At 29.9% G+C, this 24872-nt stretch overlaps 2 protein-coding genes across 2 annotated transcripts; both read left to right on the top strand.

The window, feature by feature from the left end:
• The first annotated feature begins 4838 nt into the window (after positions 1–4838).
• LOC113851225 (disease resistance protein At4g27190-like) lies at positions 4839–12815 on the top strand. Its single transcript, XM_027481696.1, has 2 exons — positions 4839–5211; positions 11824–12815. Exons 1-2 carry the CDS (start codon positions 4839–4841, stop codon positions 12813–12815), a joined length of 1365 nt encoding a protein of 454 aa, XP_027337497.1.
• Positions 12816–13063: 248 nt separating this feature from the next.
• Positions 13064–23511, top strand: LOC113851224. The gene is made up of 12 exons (XM_027481695.1): positions 13064–13236; positions 14302–14371; positions 14918–14996; positions 15116–15365; positions 15649–15781; positions 15868–16065; positions 16374–16505; positions 16695–16800; positions 16888–17003; positions 17426–17491; positions 17750–17953; positions 23416–23511. Exons 1-12 carry the CDS (start codon positions 13064–13066, stop codon positions 23509–23511), a joined length of 1623 nt encoding a protein of 540 aa, XP_027337496.1.
• The last annotated feature ends 1361 nt before the right edge of the window (positions 23512–24872 follow it).

Here is a 24872-nt window from a genome sequence, read left to right as displayed (position 1 = left end):
AATTACTCAACTGTTAAAAAAGAAGTTTTAGCAATTGTTTTATGCGTATCAAAATTTCAATCTGATTTATTAAACCAAAAATTTCTTATTAGGGTAGATTGCAAGTCTGCTAAAGAAATTTTACAAAAAGATGTGAAAAACCTTGCCTCAAAACAAATTTTTGCAAGATAGCAAGCAATTTTAAGTGTTTTTGATTTTGATATTGAATATCTCAAAGGCACCTCCAATTCCCTTCCTGACTACCTTACCCGTGAATATTTACAGGATAAGTAGAATGCCTAGAAAGGCAACCACCCCTTCCATAGGAGGATCATCTAGAGGAGGAAGAGTTAGGCTCGCCCTAACTCTAAACAAAACAAAATCAAAGTCTGTCACCACAGACTCTTGTTCCAATTCTTCAGAGTCATCCACTCCAGCTAGGTCATCTACCCAGAAAGCCATCCAGATTGTAGAGTCATCTACTCAACAATCTGTGATTCCTAAAAAAGACTCATCCAACAAGGCTGATTCTTCCTAATCACAAACAAAAGTGTTAAACAAACCAAAGCAGATTATGCTTTCCCTGTTAATACACTTCTAGCCATACAGCAAGGAAGCCTAAACTGTTACACCCTTACTACTTACTAAGCAATGAATATAAATATATTCATAAAATAACCAAGCAGTAAGAACATCACATGCATGGGTCTATATCTATTCAGATATAGTGAAATTAAATACACTACCATTACTAGAAGTATTCATTTCATATATACACATCATCTGTTAATTTATACAATCATCCAGTTATCTAAATATATACATAACTGAATTACATACAAACTAAAGTGGGGTCACGATATCAAAGACGACAACCCAAAACGAAGACCTCACGAGCTTTCCCCTGGATCCATGATCACCAAAGTGCCCATTTCCTCCCAAAATTCAACAACGGTAAGGTTAGGCTTCCTATATACCCATTTTTCTTTTCAGTCAAAAGTACTTACACCTACGTATATGTATAGATTATTCCTTACTCGACTCTATCCTACTCTCCTTTTCCACTAGATTCCTACTCAGAGGAGGTAAAATTAGGAGGGAGTCCTGCTTGAGAAGCAGTCCTCTTCCTTCCGATAGCAGAAGAGGTGTTTGCACAGTGAGAAGAATCAGGAGAGTCTGAAGAACTAGAGGAAGACGAAGAGGAAGTGGATGAGATAGAGATAGGTCTTGCTAAAAGTGTGTCAACTAAACTAGTTCGTTCAACAGGTGGTAAATATGGTATAGAAAGACGTAAAGGTCTAAGAAAACCTGGGGGTAATACCGGGGGTGATAATACAAGAACAGGAGGTGGGGTAGGGGGTCTCACAAATTGTACATCTGGAGGAAATGGAAAAGTAAGTCTCATGGGTACTCGGATGGGGATAGGGTAAGCTCGTGGGCCTGGGCCATTTCTATCTAACAAAAAGGTAATAGAGCCAGTGTGGGTGAATCGTTGTTGCTCCCAGTCGTGCACCCATGTTCCCTCAGGATCATATCTGATCGAGACGCTGAATTGGTACGGTGGTCCAGCCATCAATGTTCTCACCTAATAAACATATTCACACACAACACACATAGCAATAAAAGGGTGAGGCAATTTAATTCAATCTCCAGCAGCAAAAGACATATAAGGGTTTCAATCACACAATTAATTATCAACACCCATAATCTACCAAGCAAATGCATATGCCATGAATGAGAAGTGATGCAAGTCCATTATTATAACTTAGTACATTTTGACACATGCATGTGGGCCCAAAACCATCAATATGTTTCTTTTACTCAGGGAAGGATCAGGAGTTTCACTGTTACTTATCTGCCAACTTTGTTCATCTCATAATACAGTAACAGCTCTACTAATACAAGAATCTCTCGGGACCAGTCAGGATAGTAAAGTTTTGCAGTGAGAGTCTACAGCACAAGATGGCGAGCCTTGGCCACTGTCAGATTCAATCACACGTCACTATCCCCAAGACTACCCTGGAGCCGCCCCTAGATTTCTTATACTTCCCTGTCCACTCATCACACTATCACATGTTCATGATGCATGTCTTCACTCCTAATTAATGTAATTAGAGAAAAACTTTAATTTTTCTTTTCTGTTAAGTACAATCCTTAACTTTTTCTTTTCTCAATAAAATTCGACAAAGTCTCCTCTGTAAATCAGATATTCCAAAATTTCCTTCTTCCTGTAAAACAACCAGAAAAAATCCAGAATACTTCTAATTCATTAAATTCCACCTCCATCATCTCAAAATCCATGGAAATCGTATCTTCCCCTCTTTCTTTAAATATGTTTTTATGCTTAAAAATTTAAAACTTAATCATTTTAAAAATGATTCAAGCCTTCCAAATATCCAATACTACTTTCTCAGTAATATAATTTATTTATTTATTTTTATTAAATCTATTTTCAAAAGAAGTCAAAAGATACTTGTACTATATATAAAATACATAATTATATATATATACCTTAAAAACATATTTTCTTCTTTCCAACAAGTCTTAATGGACATTTAGATTATATCAATCTATATGCTCACACCACATGAAACTATATTACTTCCAATCTTTACTATTATATGGCATTCCTACCAACAAGAATATCTACACATGCACATAATGAGAATTCAACCAATTATAAAGAAATATTTCAATACAGCACTTCAACCATAAATCATTCCATTACATTAATTTAAATACACAAAAGACCTTACATATAAGGGAGAGTCCTTGTTCAATCAATTTCCTGGTCTAAGGCAACCTTTCACACATGTCAAGTGCTATAACAAAATCTTCTAAAAATTATGGGATAGCTCTAAAACAACCCAAATTCATTTTATTTGATTAGAACAATAGAGAATCATTCCCTTATGGTTCTTAATGCCACCTATTGAAATAAAATTATCCCACCCCTTACCTTACGGATATTCTTTGATGAAGATATGAATGAATTTTTTTCTGATTCTTTAGAAAACTCGAACAATCCAATCTTCGAAACGATCAACCTAATCAATTAATCATGCCTAAACATAATTAATACTAAGGAGATGCTAATTTTATACTCTTATATGTATATGTAAAAATTGAAATTTTCTAACTTTTGCTATAAAAGTCCGATTAACACAAAATTAGTTTCTATGATCTAACTAATATAAAAGAATAAAATGGAATTGAAAAACACTCACTTCACCTTCTCTAAAACTACATGGCAGCCAACCCTTGTGAGGGTTTAGTGCTTTTTAATCACATTTTTGAAAAACTAATTATGTAAACAATATAAGCCATGCATAGTCTACATATAGTACAAAAGAAAGTAAGTTTAAAAACCAATAATTTTGAAGTAAAGTAAGACCCATTTTTACTGTTCATGACAGCCAAAAATAGAAAAAATTTAAAATTTTAATCGGATGAAATGATAATTAACAACTAATTAAGCTTAATTAAGGATATATATTAAAAACATACCTTAAAACAAGCTTAAATGAGTGGAAGAAAATGAAAATGGCATAAGGGAGAAGAAGGGGTTATGGACTTGGAGAAGAAGAAGATTTACGTAAGAAATGGTCAATTTAGTCAAATATATAAAGAAATAATAATATAATAATCAATTATTTTACTATTTTAATGTAATTAAATAAAATAATTATGAATAAAACTCAAAAATAAAAATAATTTATGCCAAACAATTAAAATAATTATAACATAATTTTTGACATCAATATCTCTTTGGTTATCACTTAAAATGAAAAAGAAAAGGAAAAAAAATCACACAGTTCCTGTGAACACATAAAACAGTATTTACCAAAAATTCAAAAATAAGCAATAATTACCAAAATAATTATTTTTACACTCCAAATATTATTTCTAATTAAAATATAAATTTTTATTATTTAAAATAATTCTTCTAGATTAAAAATGCTATTTTTATCCTCATAGAACAATTTTAACCGGTATAAACGAGCATTTTTATTTTATTTTTTTTTATTTTTATTTATTTTTTTCAAAAATTGAAGAATTATAATCTAAATTATAACTATATTAACAAATTAACTGTTTAGGAAAAACGAGGATGTTACATAAATACCCTACCAAAGAAATCTTGGGCAGACATTGCCTCTGATGAATACATGGAAATTGATTTAGCAAATCTAAACACTATTATCCAGTCCTTTAGTCAATCTCAAAAGACAATAAGTCTCCCTGATAAAACAAAGAAAGCTATTAGCCTTCAAAAGGGGAAAACCTCAAATACCAATCATTACATGGCAAAAGGAAAATTGGGACCCGAATTTTGGGACAAAAATCCATACAAAGCCATCACCAAAGCATTCCCTCCTGGTTTTCATTTTAGACCATATGCCTTGAATAAAACCAGACAATTTTATGAGTTCATTTTAATAGATTCAGATTCCGTCTCTATTTAACATTACAAGGATCAAAAAGATCCTTCAATAATCACTCATTCAACAATATAGATTTTAAAAATTTTGTCACCTAAGAATTTTGGAAAAGATCCAAATACATTCAAAAAAATTTTCTAACCTTTTGATCCGGGAGGATATAATTACTGGGACTACATTGATGCCTGGACAAGGACTTTCTAGTTTCAAAATAAACTCAATCGACACTCTTGGTTGATTTATTTCAAGAAGAATCAAAATTATAATTTTCCTAACTGGTTCCTTCAATGGTGGGACTTTTTTGGACCAATAGAAGCAATCCTTCCATCTCCAGTAAAAGAAGGATTTAAAATATTCAAAAATAGATATGCTCCCAATAGAATCGGTGCAGATCTCAAATATTTCTCTGCATTTGCTATGGCCTGGATATTCTCATGGCAGTACAGGTATAGCAAGACAGAAGAAGATGATATTCTTCCCATGATTCACAGACATGCTTTTGTGAAATGGTGGAACCAATTCAATGCAAAACATGCAGGGCCACAAGGAGTTAATGAATTTTTTGGAAATAATCCAAAACTCTTGAGGCTCGCTGATCCAGTTACTTTCAAATTTCTAAATCAGAAAGCAAAGATTGCCGCCTTCCTATCAGGATGTGATTCTAAAGATAAAATGAAGAAAAACTTAAAAGAAGTTCTTCTACTTCTGAATCAAGATGAGGCTGAATCTTCTACCAAACAAAAGTCTGATCCTAACAAAGATGATGACTTTTATCAAAATGAAGATGATTGTTTCGGAATAGACATACAAGAATTATGACCTATTCTGTAGAAACAGTTCCAGTTATATACCGGAACTATACAAACAGTATCTTAATTTTTTCTTTATAAGGAGGCCTCGACCATGTTGTGAGGTACCCTTTTAGTAAGCAATCTTAGAAAGAGAAACTAGTGAGAAGTGCTCTGAGAATATTTCTTGTAAGCTTTTCTCCAAGTTTTCAATAAGAAGTTTGTTGTTTCTAATTAATTCTTCTCTCTTCTCCCTCTGAGCCGGTTCTGTTCGGACTACCGTCATCCGGCTTTCTTCCCTTCTCCCTCTACTAGATCTGTGCTGGTTCTACCGCCGTTCTAGTTTCTTATGTTTTAAATACTGCATTTATTTTCTGCATTTTTCATACTGCATTTCATTTAGTAGTCCTGCTACTGCCTATTTTCCTTTCAGTTTTTATTTTCCTTTGATCCACCTATGAAATGCAGTATGAAAAATGCAAAAAATAAATGCAGTATTTAAAACATAAGAAACTAGAATGGCGATAGAACCAGCATAGATCTAGTAGAGGGAGAAGGGAAGAAAGCCGGACGACGGTAGTCCGAACAGAACCTCAAAAGGTTTAAACAAAGGTTTTTCTAATTGAGGTTGAGACGATGGAGAAGCCATATCTTCAACTTTAGGTTTGACAGGATTAACAGAGATTTTTTCTCCTAAAACCTAAAGGTATTTATTGGTGTAATTAGCCTGTTTCATGAGGCCTTGGATGTCATTAGGAGTGATAGACTCGTCAGGGTTCTTGGTTTTGAAAGGAGTAGCAGTAACAGGGTTACCGCTTTTGTCTGAAAATCCAATCCCTTTTAGATAACATCCAATCTTCCATATGTTCTGACCTTCTCAGCGCATTCTGGAATAGGAAGAAGCACATTGTTAGTCTTCCTTATGAGTCAGGTTTTAAGGATAGTCAAATTCCCACCAAGGCTAGGCCTATCCAGATGAATGAAGAACTCCTTCATTACTGTCAGAAAGAGATTAAAGATCTCTTAGACAAAAAACTCATTAGAAAAAGTAAGAGCCCTTGGTCATGTTCTGCTTTTTATGTTAATAAATCTGTAGAAATAGAAAGGGGTACTCCCAGACTAGTTATTAACTACAAACCCCTTAACCAAGCTCTCCAGTGGATTAGGCAACCTATTCACAACAAAAAAGACCTCCTTTAATAGATTAAACTCTGCTAAGGTCTTTTCTAAATTCGATATGAAATTTGGATTTTGGCAAATCCAAATTTGTGAAAGTGATAGGTATATATATATATATATATATATATATATATATATATATATATATATATATATATTATTAAATATATAGACCTAATTAATTTTTCAAAATAAGTCAAAAATTTACTAAATATAATTAAACTATTGATTCAGTCACTGAATTATTTAAAATTTTTTCTGAAATTCTTATATTAAATAGAACCCTAATAAAAATATCCATTTAAAAATTTAGACATTTAATTACAAACACTTAAACTATAAAAAGTTATTTTGCAATCTCTAAATAATTAATCTACACTATAATTTTAATATGAATATATTTTTCAAGGCCTCATCTTTCTTTTAAGAATACTCCACTAGTTAGTATTATCTAATATTAAAATATTATTTTGTAAAAAGAATTTTTAAAATTACTAAAAGAAATTATATTGTATGAAATAAAAAAATTTACTTTATTGTATATCATTATATTCATATTTTTATTTTTTATCAATTAAGATAATATAAAAATTCTATGTGAGATATAAATACTTATTTTAATTATACTCAATTTTATCTTAAACAATATAAACATAAACTGTTTTCTTATGATACTGAAAGTAGATGAATTAGGAAACTTAAAACATTGTATATTGATTGATTCTAATTTTATTTTAATTTAATTTTTTATTATTATATTCAATATTAAAGTATTTTTGCTATTTTACCTCAAATAACAATAACTCGTCCTGTATTCTTAAAATTAAGATAAAGATAAATTACAAGATACTATTTAAACCAAGAATGTTGATTCAAAAGATAATGGTAAAGTTTATTTTCGAAAATTTTAAATTTTAGGAAACTGAAAAAATAAAAATTAAATAGGGATTAGAAACTAATTACTAAGAAGTAGTCTCGTAATAAAGATTTTTGAATAATAATGTTAAAACAATACTAAGAATAATTCTGATAAAAAAAAATATTAATTATTGATTAATACAGCTTGAAGAGGCAAACGACATATTGAAAAGATTCTGTTCATTTCTTAATTTTTGAAAAGTTAAACCTCTAATGGTTACCTAAATTTCATTTAACAAGTAAGCCATTCAAGTCAGAACTTAACAAATTGTTAATTCGAATCAACTCAGTAGATTAGCTCACGAGTTGACTCACCAAAAATATCATAATAAATTAGTTTGATTTCCTTAAATATCTTAGTATTCTAGAGATATTGAGTTAATAAGACATAATAAAATATTAATTTATATTAAAACCTACGCATTAACAGAAATCAGTATATAAAAAAAATGAAAAACATTACAGAAAAAGAAAGTATTTATGCAAGTAAGGTCACATATATGAAAATTAGTACGTACACACACATAAAAATTAAACTAGGCAAGAAATAAATCATGTTTTATATAAAACAAAATCTAAAAATATAATCAATTTTTTGCATGTCAAAAATAGAAAAATGGGATTGTAAAAATATGTGATGAAGTCTCTTTTCTTATTTATATATATAAATACAAACTTAGGCATGTGTATTTTGGTAAAAAAAGAAACTAACAATTCATACATTGGGCCATGTAGATGCATTGAAATTAAACAAAAGTTGATTTTGGTGAAGGAAATTTAACATCCTAGATCCATGTTTTCTTCAAACTGAGCCACGAATGCTCTGTTATATATGTACCCATCATCATTGCAAGTTTAGGACAAAGTGAAGTTCATGTATGGGTAAATAATTATATAGCTCTAAGTTGATCATATTATATTAGTGTTTACGGTGAAAAATGACAATTGTAAACAAATAATCCAAAGATCAATCTGGGGACTGGATTTAAGTCCTCTTTGGGTTCTTTTAAGTGTGTTGTTAATGTGATGCTCAAATTAACGGCGTAAAAGAGTATTAAGCAAGAATAGTGAATAATAAATGGAAATGTAAATGTTCTTTACAGAAAAACGCTAAATAGGAAATGAATTGCAATAATTGAAACAAGCATCAAGCTGGAAACTAAATGCAGAAATGTAAATGCAAGAATGTAAAGGTACGTGAATGTAAACGTACGACTCCTAGCAATGAACAGCAACAACCGTTATGTCTCCTTGTAGCTGGTGTCTGGCACGGTGCAGGGTTTCAGCGTCTCAGAGAGTTTAGGTGCGGTGTCCGGGTGCAAAAAGTCGTCCTCCGTGAAATGGTGCTTTGGAGTATTTATAGACATGAAGATCACCACCGTTTTCCTCCTTTTGCGGGCACTTCTTAGTAACTGCCTTCAGCTGTTGATGCTCACTATCCACAATTGTTTGTGATCATGCTGTTTGTTGGGGCTGTAACCGCTATCGCCCATGATCTCCTTTGCGTAGTGGTGAATGTTGATAACTACTAGTAACCGCTTTTGGATTTTTCAATACTCCTATCTTTCGAGTATTTCTGAGAGAAACCTAGGAGACTCTTTTAACGTTATGGCCTTAGAATAGTTTCTTCTTGACTTCTCTTTTCGAGCCATCCTGGAGTTTTGAGAGTCTGTCTTGGTCTTGTGGACTTAGAACATTTTCTTTGCTCATTTCTATTTTTCGAGCAATTCTGGAGGGACTCTGGAGCTCGACCAGATTTGTGGACTTAGAATATTTTCTGACCACTTCTTATTTTTCAAGCAATTCTGGAGGAAATCTGGAGCTCAGCCAAGTTTGTGGACTTAGAATATTTTCTTACCACTTCCTGCTTTTCGAGCAGTTTTGGGTGTCAGGTACTTGGAAACTCCTCAAATATTCCTCGAAAAGCCATCAGTTTTTGTGGACTTGGAATATTTTCTTGTTAGTCCTGTTTTTGAGCAGTTTTAGGTGTCAGGGACTTGAAAACTCCTCAAAACTCCTCGAAAAACCATCAATTTTGTGGACTTGGAATATTTTCTTGTCAGTTCTATTTTTTGAGTAGTTTTTGGTGTCAGTGACTTAAAAACTCCTCAAAACTTCTCGAAAAAGCCTTTAGTTTTGTGGTCTTAGAATATTTTCTTGTCTTTCAAGCAATTTAGAGAAAAATCAACAATGTGACAAAAATCTCCTAAAATAGCTCGAAATGTGTTCCTTTTAATTAAAACCAAAGATCTTCCAATATTCTCTTATGTTCAGGCTTATCTTTAGCTCCTTCTTGACCCTCAAAACTTGTTAAAATGTAGTTTCCTTCACGATGATTTTTAACTTAGAAAATTTTCCTTATCCCAATTAGATAACAGTATAGATGCAAGGAAGAAAAGGTGCATGGATAATCTGAACGAAGATAAATGGGTTCAGATGCAAGGAGATGAAGGACAGTGCATAATATGAAATTGGGGAAATAGCATATAATTTAGGCTCCTTCTATTAAAAAAAAAAGCCTTCACTCACTAATATGTAGTTTATGTTAGATACAATGAGCCATTCTTTCTATACAAATTACAAATATATAAGGGAATAAATTGTCTCATTTTCTAATACTCCTAAATGGAATAAACTGATCAGAGTGTTCTTCATTTCAATTAATAAACATGTAAGAAATAAATTTTTTTTAACGAATTATACATTATTCATACCTTATCTATTTGAAGTTTGAAAAAAATTTCTCTTTTTATTTTCTCTGTCATTTTCTTTGTATTTTTTTATTCCCTTTCAATATGTTTTAATTAACTTTTTTTAAAAATGGTTTGCTTTTGCCTTATTTTAAAATGTATTGTAATCCTTTATTGCTGCTAGATTCTTTTTTCGAGTTCTAAATTTTCTTATTTTATTGTATTTTTTCTATGGTAAATTTTTTAACGACATTATTTTGATATTTTTAGTAAATAAATTTATTCAAAAGACTTAGAAGGTTCTTTCTTAATAAATTTATAATTATCAACACTATTATTTAAATATGACAATAGAAAGTTATAACTGCAAAACTAATAATTAATTTTTGTAAATGTCATTTTTTAGTTACTACTACCATCTTTCCTTTTTCTCAGTTTGTATTTTTATGAAATTTCATTTAGAAATTATTGATATAGCCTTTATTGTATATTATAATTTATTTTTTATTTGAATACATTCTATATTTTACTAAATATGAAATAAACACATTAATAATAACTGTCACTTTGAAAAAAATATTAACTATCAATCAATATAAATTTTCAAACAAATTTTTCTATTTCTACAATTATAAATAAATTTATAAATTGATAAATCATAAAAATTTATATGATAATTTAAACCATGAATAAATCAAAAGATAATTTAAAATTTATATGATAATCATAAAAAATAGTCAAAAAATTATTCTGTATTTATAACTATACGTTCTTATATAATTGAAAGATCTGTTATGAAGTCAACAAAATCATTCCAGTACATTTTCATAATTATAAAACCGCATTCATTTTTTTCACCCATTTTTTTCTTGTTTTTAGTATGAAGTTATTTTTATCTTATAGTTTGTTTTCTTTGGTCCATATTTGAATCTATCAATTAATACAACACTGATAACTTTTTACTTACATACTTACATGTTAACATAAGGCTGCTTTTACTTTATATTGCAAAAATCAGTACCGTATAGTTTATAAAGGGCCCATAATATTATTAAAACAAGGCTTTTGATAATCATGTCATCTTTAATCGTATTTTCTTCTTCCAAACATCAAATTATATGATATTTTTAGTTTTTTAAATGTAAATATTTAATTTTCCAAATATAAATCAAGGTAATTGTGACAATTATGCTAATTAAGGTAAATTTTAATATATCGTATACATTATAGGATATTATAAATTAATTTCGTGCAATTTGTTATTTTTATTTGAATATATCCTATATTTTAGTACTTACGAAATCAATACATTAATAATTTGCTATCACTTTATATTGCAAAAAGCAATACCTTTTAGTTATAAAGGGCCCAAAATATTATTGTATAAAATAAGGTCTTTTAAAAGCATGACATTTTTAATTGTATTTTCTTCAAAACATCAAATTATATGATATTTCTAATTTTTCAATGTGAATATTTAGTTTTATAAATATAAATCAAGGGAATAGTGACAATTATGTGAAGTAAGGTAAATTTTGATTTACATATATATATACATTGTACATAAACATTATCCGATACTATTATAGGAAATTGTAAATTAATTTCGTGCCCGTTATTAACTTTCCTCTGTTGAATTTGATTTAGATGGCAGACATTGGAGCTGAGTTGGTAAAATCAATTTTAGATAGATTGATGAACTGCGCAATAGCATAATCACGTTAAGTATGCTGCTTTTCGGACATTGTTGAAGACATTGAAAAGGAAAAGAAAGTTAATAAGAAAGTGTAAAAGAGGAAATAAGAAAGGGAAACAATATTCGAACAGATCTCACTTCTTGGCTAAAAGAAACTGACGAACTTATTAACGACACTCAGATGAAAAAGACGTGCTTTTATGGATGGTGTCCAAATTGCAAATGGAGATATAGTAGGGGAAAACAACTGGCAAATAAGAAGGAGTTGAAAAGTGGCAATGTTGGAATTTCCCCTAAACTTCCAGGTGTTGAGTATCATTCTTCTCAAGATTACGTTTCTTTTGAGAGCAGAAAATCGAAAATCGAAGAACTTCTGGATGCGCTGGAAAATGACAGCAATTTTATAATTGGATTGCAAGGGATGGGGGGAACAGGTAAAACTACGTTGGCAAAAGAAGTGGGTAAGAAACTTAAGCAGTTAGAACAATTTGATCATGTCATTGATACTACGGTGTCATATACTCTTGATATAAGAAAGACTCAAGATGACATTGCTGCACCCTTAGGATTGGACTTCAAAGATAAAAATGAATCAGAGAGACTCAAGCTTCTTTGGAGTAGATTAACCGGTGGTGCAAAAATTCTTTTGATATTGGATGATGTGTGGAATCCTATCAATTTTGATGAAATTGGGATTCCAAGGAAAGACAATCACAAGGGTTGTAGAATCTTTTTAACCACACGTGAAATGAAGGTTTGCCAATCAATGGGATGGGAAAAGATAATTCAATTGGGGTTTTGTTCCGGGGAAGATGCATGGACCTTGTTCAAAAAGCATGCTCATATAAGTGATTGTTTCTCTAAACGTTTGTTGGCCAAAGAATGCGAAGGGTTACCCGTTGCAATAGCAGCCATTGCTAGCAGTTTAAAAGGTGAACAACGCTTGGAGAAATGGAAATCAACTTTAAAATCCTTGCAGAAGTCTGTGCCTATGCATGGTGTTGATGAAAGTTTGATTGAAGTTTATAAATGTTTGAGGTATACTTATGATAATTTGAGGAATGAAGAAGCCAAGAAACTATTCCTCTTATGTTCACTGTTTCCAGAAGATGCAGAACTTTGAAGTCCACAATTGCGGTGTCTCGTTGACATTACACATATTGATTCTCATAGACAGAGTTTCTTCTCCAAGTTGATTGAGCTAAAACTCAATCGCATGGAAAATTACCAAGAACTATTCAATGGTCCCTTTCCCTTTGACTTTCTAAACAATTTACAGGGGCTAGTAATCTCGGATTGTATAAATTTGAGAAGCATATTGTTTAAGAGCAAGCTAAACCTCTGTTTTCTTAAGACCATTGAATTGTACAAATGCCCAAAATTGGTAACCCTAATTCAATTGTCAAATTGTCAAAGTCTCTTGCTTTTGGAGAAACTGTCGATTGTGAACAACTAACAAACATAATAGCAGATGAAAGAGTAAATGAAGAATTGAAGGAAGAGATAGTTGATGGCGAGAATGATAACAAGAGTTGTGACTCGATGTTTCCAAATCTGAAAACTCTAAATATTAGCAAGTGTCCCCAATTGGAATATTTACTTCCAACTCTTTCTACTCAAGTTGTTCCATTGCTAGAAACTATCATAACGTGATTGTGGTGCGCTGAAATACATATTTCATCAATACCAACACGAACATGCAAGTCATCGAGATGGAAAGGATATCATACTTGGCTCACTGAAAGAGGTGCAGTTCTCTGGCTTGCCAAATTTCATTGATATTTTTCCAAAATGTTGTTCCATTTGTTTGTCAGGGTCATCTTGTAAAAACGCAATAGAATCAAATCCCAATAAATGCAATATTTCTCCTTGGATCCATATGTGTTGTCCTCATAAATGCAGACGCAAAGTCAAGAGTACCATACGTACTACAATTCCATTGGTTTCCAATGAACCATTGCAAGATAGTTCAATCTCATCAGTAACCCTCTTTAACTTTCTTGTGTTATCTTTTACGTACTTGTATCTTATGTTTATAGCATATATGCATATTAAACATCCCACCTTAAAAATTATCTGTAATACAACAGCATGTTATCAGTTACTGAGAAGTAATTAGTATATAGTTGTATTGTATATTTTCTACCATTAGTAAATATTAGAACTAGAAGTTGACAACCAAATTCCAAGAGCTCAAGTTTTGGAGCATTAAATTATAGATTTTTATCAATTTAAGGCTATCTTTAGCATTTGTATTACATACATTCCCAGTGTCTTTCCAAGCAACCACAGATCCTGCGCAATATTAAAAAATTTGTACTACGAAATTTTTCAAACATCAAATCTGTATTTATCTTGTCTATTGCTACAGTGATGTTGGAAACTTTGATAATTGAGGACTGCGACGAATTACAGCACATAATAATACACATTGGTGACAGTAATTTGAGTTATGTGTTTCCAAAAGTGAAAGTTATCTATGTGAAAAGTTGTAGGCAATTGGAATATATATTCGGAAGTTGCGATGATAATCAGAATTATAATAAGATAAATGTTGATCTTCCTGTCTTGGAAAGTCTCTGTTTACATGGTCTACCATGTTTAATCAGAATTTGCTCGAAAAACTATTCCACAACATTGCCACCTTTGAAGGAGTTTGAACTCTTTGGATGTTCTCAGGTTAGCATTAAATCTATTAAGGTAACCTTCCTCCCATTTATCTTTGAATTGATCATTGATTTTAATCCAAATATTATAATGGTAAATATTCAGTTTTTTTTAATAAATACTAACATTATAACATCATTTAATGTTGTTTTAACATTATAATTATTTTATACATAAATACCTAAAAACTTATACTTTAGAACTTATGGTTGAAAAGTTAGGAAACCTATGACTATAAGTAGTTTGTTAAATTAGAACGGTTCGGTAAAATTAACTAAAATATATTCAACGACTAGAAAATATATTTAGTATTATAAATATAATATTAAACTTAAATGAGGAGATAAAATTCATTTAAAAATTAATAATTATAAATATATTTCATTTAAAAGGATAAGAGTAAAAATGAGATAAAACTATTGGCCTAATTGTTATTTCAACGGGCTTTTCAATCGTTAATTGTAAAAATTATAATTTTTATTTTATTTTGCGGTTATCAAACAGTTTTACTAACTTAATACAATGATTGAATTGGAGAATACACATCTTTGGGTGCAGAGTTGTCCAAAACTCTCTTTCACTTCAACGCTAGAGTCCGATCAGTTGGAGAGAGCAGTTTTAGAGAATATTTGTAGAGGTATACATTGTATTTTCAATTTTATTGGTTTAAAATTGAAAAATGATTTTATTTTGTTAATCTTTAATATTTTGTTACAAATATTGTGGAAGGTTATTATTCTTGAGAAATAATAAAAGACATTGCTCAAGATCTTCTATACTCAATAATCCAAGATCCTAGCAATGAATGTCAAACAACAAAAATCACTGAAGACATTCAAGGTGAGCTGGAAGTCCAAGCAACATCACAAAGTGAATTGGCTTCTTCAGAAGTCAATACGAATCAATCCATTGCAGAGATAAAGCATGAAATTGTTGAAGAAGATTCGAGTTTAAAGATACCATCGGCAACAACATCACCAATTAAATGGCATGAGCACATTCAGATGTAAGTATACTATTAAGGTATTCTTAGTATGGGAGAAAACTAATAGCTCAAGACTACTGCTTCTGCACTCATTTGTTGTTGGATGAACTATCAACAGGAGAACCGTGCTTGATGATCTAAAACCAGGCCATTGGACTAATTGAAACCACCTTGAAAATTTCTCAAGGAAATAATGTAACCACCCAAATATGCATAAAATGCTCTAAAACTTCACAGAAAATGAACAGTACTCCTAATACCTCTTAGGAATATAATGCAACTTATTCACATTTTTTTGTTGCAGTGTCCCAAAGAAAAAACAGGACCAAAGTAATCAAGAGGATTGTGTATCAAAGCAAATTATTACAACAACTTTATCCATGGATTCAGAAAAAGGGAAAACATCACCCAGACAATTGCTTTCTCTTATACAAGAGGCATTCCCCTGTTAACCTTTTTAACTCTTATCAGCATAAGATTATAAGTATGCTCCAAACCTTAATATATAATTTTTTACATGCAGGATATTTTGAGAAATTTTGAAGTAGGAACAACATCAGCCAATGCCGTGATAGTAGCATTGCCTCACTATGGGAGAACATTCTTCGATGAACAACCAATGGAAGAACATACTTCAATGAAAGAACAACAGGCACTTGGAGAAACTGATATTATTTTTGAAGTTTTTCAAGGAAATAATGGAATGCCACCACCTAACTATGTACATGATGCTAAAAAAACTTGACAGGAAATAAAAAGTACTGAAAATATTTTTTCTTAGAAATATATTGTAACTTATTTACATTTTTTTAGGTATACAGTGTTTGAAAGACAGACAGAACCAAAGTACTCAAGAAGGTTCTATGTCGGGGAAAAATACAACAGCAACTCTACTGACGAAGTCAGAAATAAGGAACACATCACAAGGACCATTACTATCTCTCCCTTACAAAAAGTATTTCCCTGTCTATGTTCAATATAAGAGTGAAAGAATGCTCTGAATTTAAACACTTTTATGATTATGTGAAGGGTATTAAGAGAAATGTTGAAGGAGGAAATGCATCAGCGAATTTCGAGTCAATAACGTCATCAACTCGTTCAGAACTAGTTAGTTCATCATTAGGTCCATCAGTTGCTTCTAAGGGTGAAACATGTCCACATGTAAGTTTACTGTATTTAGTCAAGCTTTCAAATGTTTTTGTGTGCTTAAAAGTAATATTTTAATGTTCCTAATTCATTAATTTCAATGAAAATGAGGATGAACATTATGTACAAATGAATATAATGAGGATGACTTTGTAAAGATAAAACTTTTTAGATGATGTCATTTGTTTATTTGAATCCTTGTAGGAACATGGGGATGGCCAAATGGCCATACCATCTGTTTTAGTTGTGCCTCCCTCTGCTCAAGAAACTTCAGAGATAGCGCTTGCCCTCACTAACTCTCATGGTCCAGGTCTTCACTCATGCATCCACTTTCTTTTTTTATGTTACCACATTTGTGCTTTGATTTTGAACTCTTTTCCCCCCACCTTCTGTTTAGTTCCTTTGAATGGTGATGCTTCCATGAAAGTAAGCTCAATTGTTGAGGAACTGTTTCTTAACAATGATGGCATAGGAGTTTCAGATTCTAAGCCCTTTCCTGGCATCTCTTCCCAAGTTGTACCCAAGTCTCTTTCAATGCCATTTGAAGGAACTTTTGCCCCTTTTATTTTGCTAAATTTTTTATAGAAAGTATAGTTTTAGTACCTGTAAATATGATTAAATTTAGCTTAGTCTCTTAAAAATTGTTGATTTTAGTCTCGTAAATTTAAAAACTTTTAAAAATAGTCTTGGATACTAATGTGTCATGCCTTTAAGCTTATTATAAGAATAGTTGTTGATATGAAATGATTAGAAATATGTCATGTTATCATAAAGTAGTGAAAACGATCATTTTTAAAAATTAAAATTTATGAAAACCAAAACCAACAGTTTTTTAAAAAGCACGGGAATTAAATTTCATCATATTTATAAAAACTAAAAATATTGAGTGTTTTTTTGTGTGGTCATGCTTAATTACTCTTTGATTCACTTTTAAGAGCCCTTCTCAAACCATGGATGATGTGAGTTTTGGTTCTCTCGTCAAAAGTGAACTTGAGCAACTGGTCTCCAATGGCTTCTGAGAGCATGACTCTATTGACTGAATTTTTGGCAAAGCATCCTTCTCTTCGTTTAAAAGACACTGCACTTAGTAACAAATACAAGGGTTATGTTATGCCTACACTTGCCTGACTGAGCTACTGAAATTCCTCCAAACACACAGTGTTTTGGATGTGTTAGGGTCAAAGCACTTCAACTTTATGGAGTTAATGCGAGATACAAGAAGTTTTAGTTTTGATAAGACTTGGTTAGATGGTATTCAGAGACGTGCCTTGTTTCCTAGTTTACAAGTATATGAAGAGGCATTGCAAAAATTATTGGACTCAAAACGCATTTTGACTCAGCATGTGAAGGATCTTAAGCATCAAGTGGCATCTTCTGAAGCTGTTTTGGAGAGTATAATTCCACACGAGGCACAAGTAATGGAAGCTAGGGCTTCTTTGAGTGCCCCTCTTGGCTATTGGACTGTATTTTTTCTTGTATTTCTCCATTGCTACATTTTGCCTTAGAACTTTGAATATTTCTTAGGTAGTTCATTCCTCGTATGAAATGGACTAAACCATGTATTTTACATGTATTTTAAAATATCAGAGTTTCATGTGTTACATACGATGAAGTTTTGATTTCTGCTAAATAATATTAACTATTTTTCTATTTGACAGTAATTATGAAGTTACTTGTTTGCTTTAATTTCCAAGGTGAGAAAAATTCATATCATTGAGATGATTTTTATAAGAATTCATACAAAGGGCCGGGCTTAGCCTAAAGTACTTGTTGTAGGCCCCAAAAAAATCAATATTAATATTTTATTTTCATACAACTAAATAAAGAAATTATTAATTAGTTAATTTGTTTCTTAATTAAAAATAAGTTTCTCCTCTTATCATTTTCTCTTTCAATTAGCAAATATTTTTATTTATATTTTTACGTAGTCTTAATCAAAATATACATTTTATTATTAAATATTTTAAATGAAAATTGTCTTTTTTTTTTAACATATGATTAATAAAAACATCTCAATATTTATGAAAATAAATTTAAATTTACTTAATAATAACATCAATCTTGTATAAAGTATTTATTTTAAAAATTAAAAATTTTAATTGAGTTTTAATAAGTATAAAAAGATACACTAACCGACATCCTATTTTATGTAAGAAAGAAAACTTGATTCTTTGGTAAATGCATACAGATGCATTTAAGTAAATTGTTAAATTAAGTATCTATTTAATAAATTTTTAAATATAAAAATTTTTGTCGTAAATTTTATCATAAAATTTATTTTATAAATTATTCTTTTAAAAAATTATCATTTTAAATGTGCTGATCACGATGCGCACAAATTACACTTTATCGGTAAGGAATAATAAACGAACTCAAAACTATCAACTTTAAGAATTTGGTAAATTATATATTTTTTTATTCAACATTAATAATGAAAAAATATATCTATAAATATATATATTATTAAAATATAGTCTTTTGAGAAAATTACAAAAATATAAAAAAATAATTTTATATATTGAAATAAAAGTAAAATCTACCGAGTCTGAATACATGTAGTATGCTCCAAATGTAGTAAATTTAATTTTATATATAAAAATTTGCAAAAATTTTATTTGTTTGTTAGTCTTTAAAAATATCTTCTAATTATTATTATTAAATAGTTTTTTAATTTAAATTTTAAAAATAAAATATTATCTCAAAACATCTATTCTAAGTTTTTCCTTTTTTCTTTGATTATTAAAAAAAAATTATTAACAAAATTGATGTAAGAGTATAAATGAAAATAGGTCAGGTATTTATTGTAACACTCCAAATTTTTCTTATTTCATAAATAATTTTGTAATATGTTAACCTCATTTAATTAAAAGTAAGTAGTACAAAAAGACTTGATAACTAGAATTTTTCTTTAGTAAAATTTATCGAAACAAGTTCGATCGATAAATAATTAAGTAATATAAAAAGGAAATAAAAAATTTTATTTAACATTTTAGAATATCTAAAATATTTTTATGAATTATAAGAAATGTAGGAAGATCCAAAAATGGAAAATAAATAAAATTCAAAAAATTAACTAAAATGACCAAAATACCCCTAGAAACACCTAGAATGGAGGCTCATTTTGGACAAGCAAATGAAGGAGATAAATTATGAAATTTTTATGATAGATGGCCCATGTGTAGAGGTCATGGACGTGCAAGTTTGGAGCCAAAAGAGCAAGTATAGAAATTACCCAAAAATCACCCAAAAAGAGGCCCAAAAACTAAGTGTATATGAAAGAAAGTGGGCTAAGAATACTAGTAAGGAGCCATGTGATCCTTTAGAGCCATGTGAGACTAATCATGATTAAGAGATAAGGTCATTTATGGTTTAATCCCAATTGGATAAGCATATTCCATAAGAACCAATGAAATTAATCCAAAACAACAAGATAAGTATTCTAGAAGATAAGGCTAATGATGAATAACTTGTACTAATCCTCATCCAATGGATCTAATTGGAACATGACCATGGCCATTGGATTTGAACTAAATAGGTTTCAAAAAGTAATTGGAATGGTTGAAATGGAACTAAAAAAGTTAAAATCTAACTAGAATTACAAAACTGTCGTGAAAGGGGCAATTTTGGACATTTACAAATGTGCACATGAGTAAACTTGTAGAAAAAGCCAAAAAGGAACCAAAATTGAAAATCAAGACTTGTGTGAGAGAGGGTGGAACCGTGAGATGCATGGGAGTGGGCCAACATGAAGAGATTTTCTATATAAAGCCATGTATAAAGGAGAAAAAGACCCTTCATTCTAATTTTCATGCAACAAAGAGCTCTTTATTTCTTCTTCATCTCTATTCTCTCTATACACATCTAAGTTCATCTCAAACAATTTACTTGAACCCCACAAGTTAGATCACCCAATACCCCACCATAAGGATCTTGAATCAAGCCTTTAACCCCACCAAAAACATCAAGATACCCCACTAGATCCACAAAGCCCCCAACTTTTTTTTTGTATACGATTTGGCACTTGAGGAAGTAGGAGGCCAAGGAAGGAGATACTCACTTCCAAGAGGTGAAATAAAGAAAAAGGAAGAGGAGAAGGATCACCCAAAGATCAAGGCTAGATCAAAAACACCAAGTAAGGGGGAGGGTATTTTTCATAATCAAGGGGAATACCTTGTTTAAATGATTTTGAGTCAAGGGGAGCCTTAACCCTTTTGGTTGTGATTGAAGTTGTGTGTTTTGATGAACCCATGATTAAAATTTTGATTGAGATAAATAAATGCATGGAAATTACTAAGAACCACAAAGTGTTGATGATGACTTTGCTTGTTATCTGGTTAGTTGTATGAAAATCTTGCATGTTTCATTTTATGACTTATTCTTATGATGATATCTAAGTTGGATTCATGATCTTCTTTTGATTGAAATTATTTTGGAGTCAAAATAAATTTCTAAAATATTTTTGAAAAAAGAAAATTTATGAAAGAAACTTCTAAAAGGAAATGGATTAAAAATGGAAAGTGACCATGATGAAGACTCTTGGACTTTTGGACATATTTGGACCTATGGACTACATGAACAAATGATGAGAACAAGCTTTAAAATAATAAATTTGAAAGATTGAACCTAAAAAAAATAGGAAGATACTATAGACTTGGACCAAGAATACCTTAGATATGCAAGATCCTTGTCCACATGTGTGGTAGGACCAAGAGAATAATTTGAACCATATTTGGACATGAATTAATGACCTTGAACACATGGAAGACATAATGGACAATTTGATGCTTACCAAATTGGAGACAAGGACCTTTTCTCAATTACTATAAAATATAAGGATTAAAGTGTAAATAATGTAAAATATGAGAAAATCTTTAGAAGTGTTTTTTTTTTAGTATTTTATTCATGAAGATAGTAAAATTTATATTATTTTCCTGCAGGCTTTATTTTATTTGGGTTTATATTTAATTAATTATGATTTTTATAAATTTCTGTTGCATGAAAATGGTATTCTGGAGCAGTATATCTTGACTTATTTTCGTCTCACTGTGTGTTTGGAGCGTTATTTTATTGACATTTTTCTACGAAAATATACTTCTCAATGGAAGTATACTCACTGGTTTCACTTGATTTGGAATTGAAATAAAATAGTTATGAATTATTGAATATTCGGTTATGTGTAAATGTTTTCTGAGAACTGCATACTTTAAATCATTTTCTTCTTATAATTCAAGTGTAATTGTATTTTATTTATATTTTTATTTTAAACTATAATTTATGAGGAAAATATGCACACTGAGTTTGATCAATTTGGAATTAAAATGAATTACTTATGATTTTCTCAAGGTGCTGTTGTATGAGGGTAACATTTTGTGCATGCTATTGAAAAATCTCCTTTCGTTTTAAAATGTATAAGTGGCGTTATTTTATTGTTATTTTTGTGTAAAAATAGAGACTATAATAGAAATATCCTCACTGGTTTGATGAATTTTGGACTTAAAATAAAATAGTTATGACTTTTCTAATTAGCTGATTCTGATAAGTGTGTTAGTGTGAGTAATAGAGAATGTTTAGGGCTTAATCTGGAATCTGGAAGTTATAAATTTTTAATGATATTTTTCCGTGAAACTAGATAAACAAATTAAAAGTATGCCACTAATTTCATGAGTTTTGGTGATGAATTGAATGATTTATGATTTTTCCAATATGCTGTTGTTAAATTGTGCTATTCTATGACATGTACTGAGAAATTAAAGCACGAATTGATGTCTGGGAATATTTTTATTTTGGAAGTATTTTTACATGAACATAGACATGTTAATGGAAATAATCTCACTGGCGTCATGTGTTTTAGATGAGAATTGAATTTATTATGAATTTTACAATATGCTAGCTGTTTAGTGAAATGATCTGAGAACATTAGAGGTAAGCTGAGACTTGATTAATTCTTTGGAAGCTTTTGTATTTTGGCTGAAATTTTATATTACAGTAGACATTTAAAGGAAGAAAACCTTAGTGATTTCATGATGTTTGGACTCGTATCGAATTAATTATGAATTTTACAAGTTAGTTCATGAAATCTGAAAAATTTTGATTGTTAGCCATGTCCATGTAATTGATTGTTCTCTTAAAATAGAAATGTTATAATGTGCCTGTTGGACAATCATTGGCTATGATATTATTTGTGTTTATGTTTGTGAAAGAGGTTGAATACGCCACGCCACGGTACAGGTGAAGAGCAAATAGTGTTGGTATTTACCATAGGGGATAGGAGAGTGCCCAAGACTTACAGGGGACCAAGTCTAGCTAACTTGTGTCGTAGGTAGTGAAAACTTTGCTAGCCTATCCTGACAGGCACTAGAGCATACCAAGATTGGTTTGAGTGTGGGCTGTTGGTAGTGATCATAAAATGAGAATTATGCACTTATGTTCTGTTTCCGATGAAGGGAGAAGATGTACCTATGACACTAACTGGATTGCAAACACAGAACTCCCAATCTCAACCTGAAATTAAAATGTTGGATAATTAAATTAATTATTTCATGGAGGACTCAAAAATAAAAGATACTAAATGATTATTGCTTAATGCTTGAATGTTATTTTGTTCATTTAAGCGAACATAATGTGTAATGCTTGGTATTGTTGATGTCTAATTGATGTTTTGTTCGTTTAAACATGAGTATTGTCTATTAAATTGTTTATGAATATTTGTACTCACCCCTATCTTTTTCTATAATGTGTCCAAAATGTATATGGATGCATAATGAATGAAGATGCACCAATTACTCCTGCGCGTACCATGACCTTTACTATGGGGATTGGAGAGTGGAGTTTCAATGACTCTAACCAGACCATCATATTTCAAGGCTTTATTATCTTAACTATATCTACTGTTAATAATCCCTATGTTAGTCCTACTATTATACAGGGAGAAGCTAGAGTGGAGGTCCCTTTTCCTCTCTGCCATGCAGCTGCATACCTTGGCATTGATCTCGACCCTCCTCCAGGAAGATTGGATGAATAAGGAAGTAGTCAAGAGGAGAGGGAGAGTTTAGTTTATCTATGTATTATGTGCAGTATACTATCCTAGACTGTTATCCTTCCTTGTAATGTTCCATAGTTAAATAATTTTGAGAGTAATCCAGACGGTATGTAATATTATATTATGTACTCTAAATATTGTGTTTGAGGACATAAATATAATATGCATGTTGATGTGTATACATTTGAAATTGAGTAGTTATTAAACACTTTAATTTATTCCTTATTCACTACAAAAAATGGGATGACATTGAAAATACTTATTGAAAATAGGAACGTCTCATTTACAATATGGTCTTTTTAAAATTTAGCTTAACCTAATCTATTTAATTAATATTTAATTTAAGCTTTTTAAAAAATATAATTAATAAAATAGGTTAGGCTTAAACTTAAGAAAAGGTCTATTAAGCCTATTAGAACTGTCCATTTAAAATTTATAATAATATATTAAATAATTTTATATAAAAATAATAATATAATAATATATTAAATTAATTAAATTTTAAAATAATAAAAACTTAAATTAAAAGTCTTAATCTTTTTTGTAAGAGTTAAAAAATTGTTTCTACTATGTATTTTCTAATAATTTATTTAGATATAAGTCTTATAAATTTTAAAAAGTATGCTAATTTAGATATATTATGTATATTTAAGTTCTTATTTTATTTTTTTTATAAATTTTTAGTTTCAAATAAAATATAATTTATATTAAATTTATTTAATAATAAATTATTATATTTATTATATTTAAATAAGCTAGAAAATGGTTAAATTTTTATATAGGAATAAAATGCAATCAAAATTAAACTAACTAAAATTTAAAAAAGAAATAATAATCTTATATTAATATATTTCCATATTTTGAATTTCATTATTATTAAAATTTAATATTTAATTATTGTATTAATATATTATATTATAATTATTTTTTATTTATAATAAATAAAAATTACTTAAATATAAATTATTTTATTTGAAAAAATAAAAAAATTTATACTAAAAATTTATAAAAATGATAAAAAAAATAAAATAAGAAATTGAATATAATATATATATATATAATAAAATTATATAAAATATAATATAAATAATATAACTTTAAATAAATTATATATAATAATTTTTTTTGAGTTGACATGTGTCTTTTTTTATCAGTTTAAATTTTGTAGGCATGATAACCATAAAAAAATATTTAAGGTACTCTAGAATTTACAAAAAAAAATAATAATTGCATGGTAGGTGAGTTAATGAATGTTAGGTTGGGCCATAAAAAATGAGAGATAAATGCATGGTACGTTGTTATGATAGGTGCGTTAAAAGCATGGTAGGTTTGTATACCAAATA

The sequence above is a fragment of the Abrus precatorius genome, unplaced genomic scaffold (genome assembly GCF_003935025.1).
Source record: "Abrus precatorius isolate BTA unplaced genomic scaffold, Abrus_2018 Scaffold9, whole genome shotgun sequence".
Classification (NCBI taxonomy): Eukaryota; Viridiplantae; Streptophyta; class Magnoliopsida; order Fabales; family Fabaceae; genus Abrus; species Abrus precatorius.
Note: the sequence above shows the minus strand (reverse complement) of the source record. Positions and strands in the feature narration are given on the sequence as shown.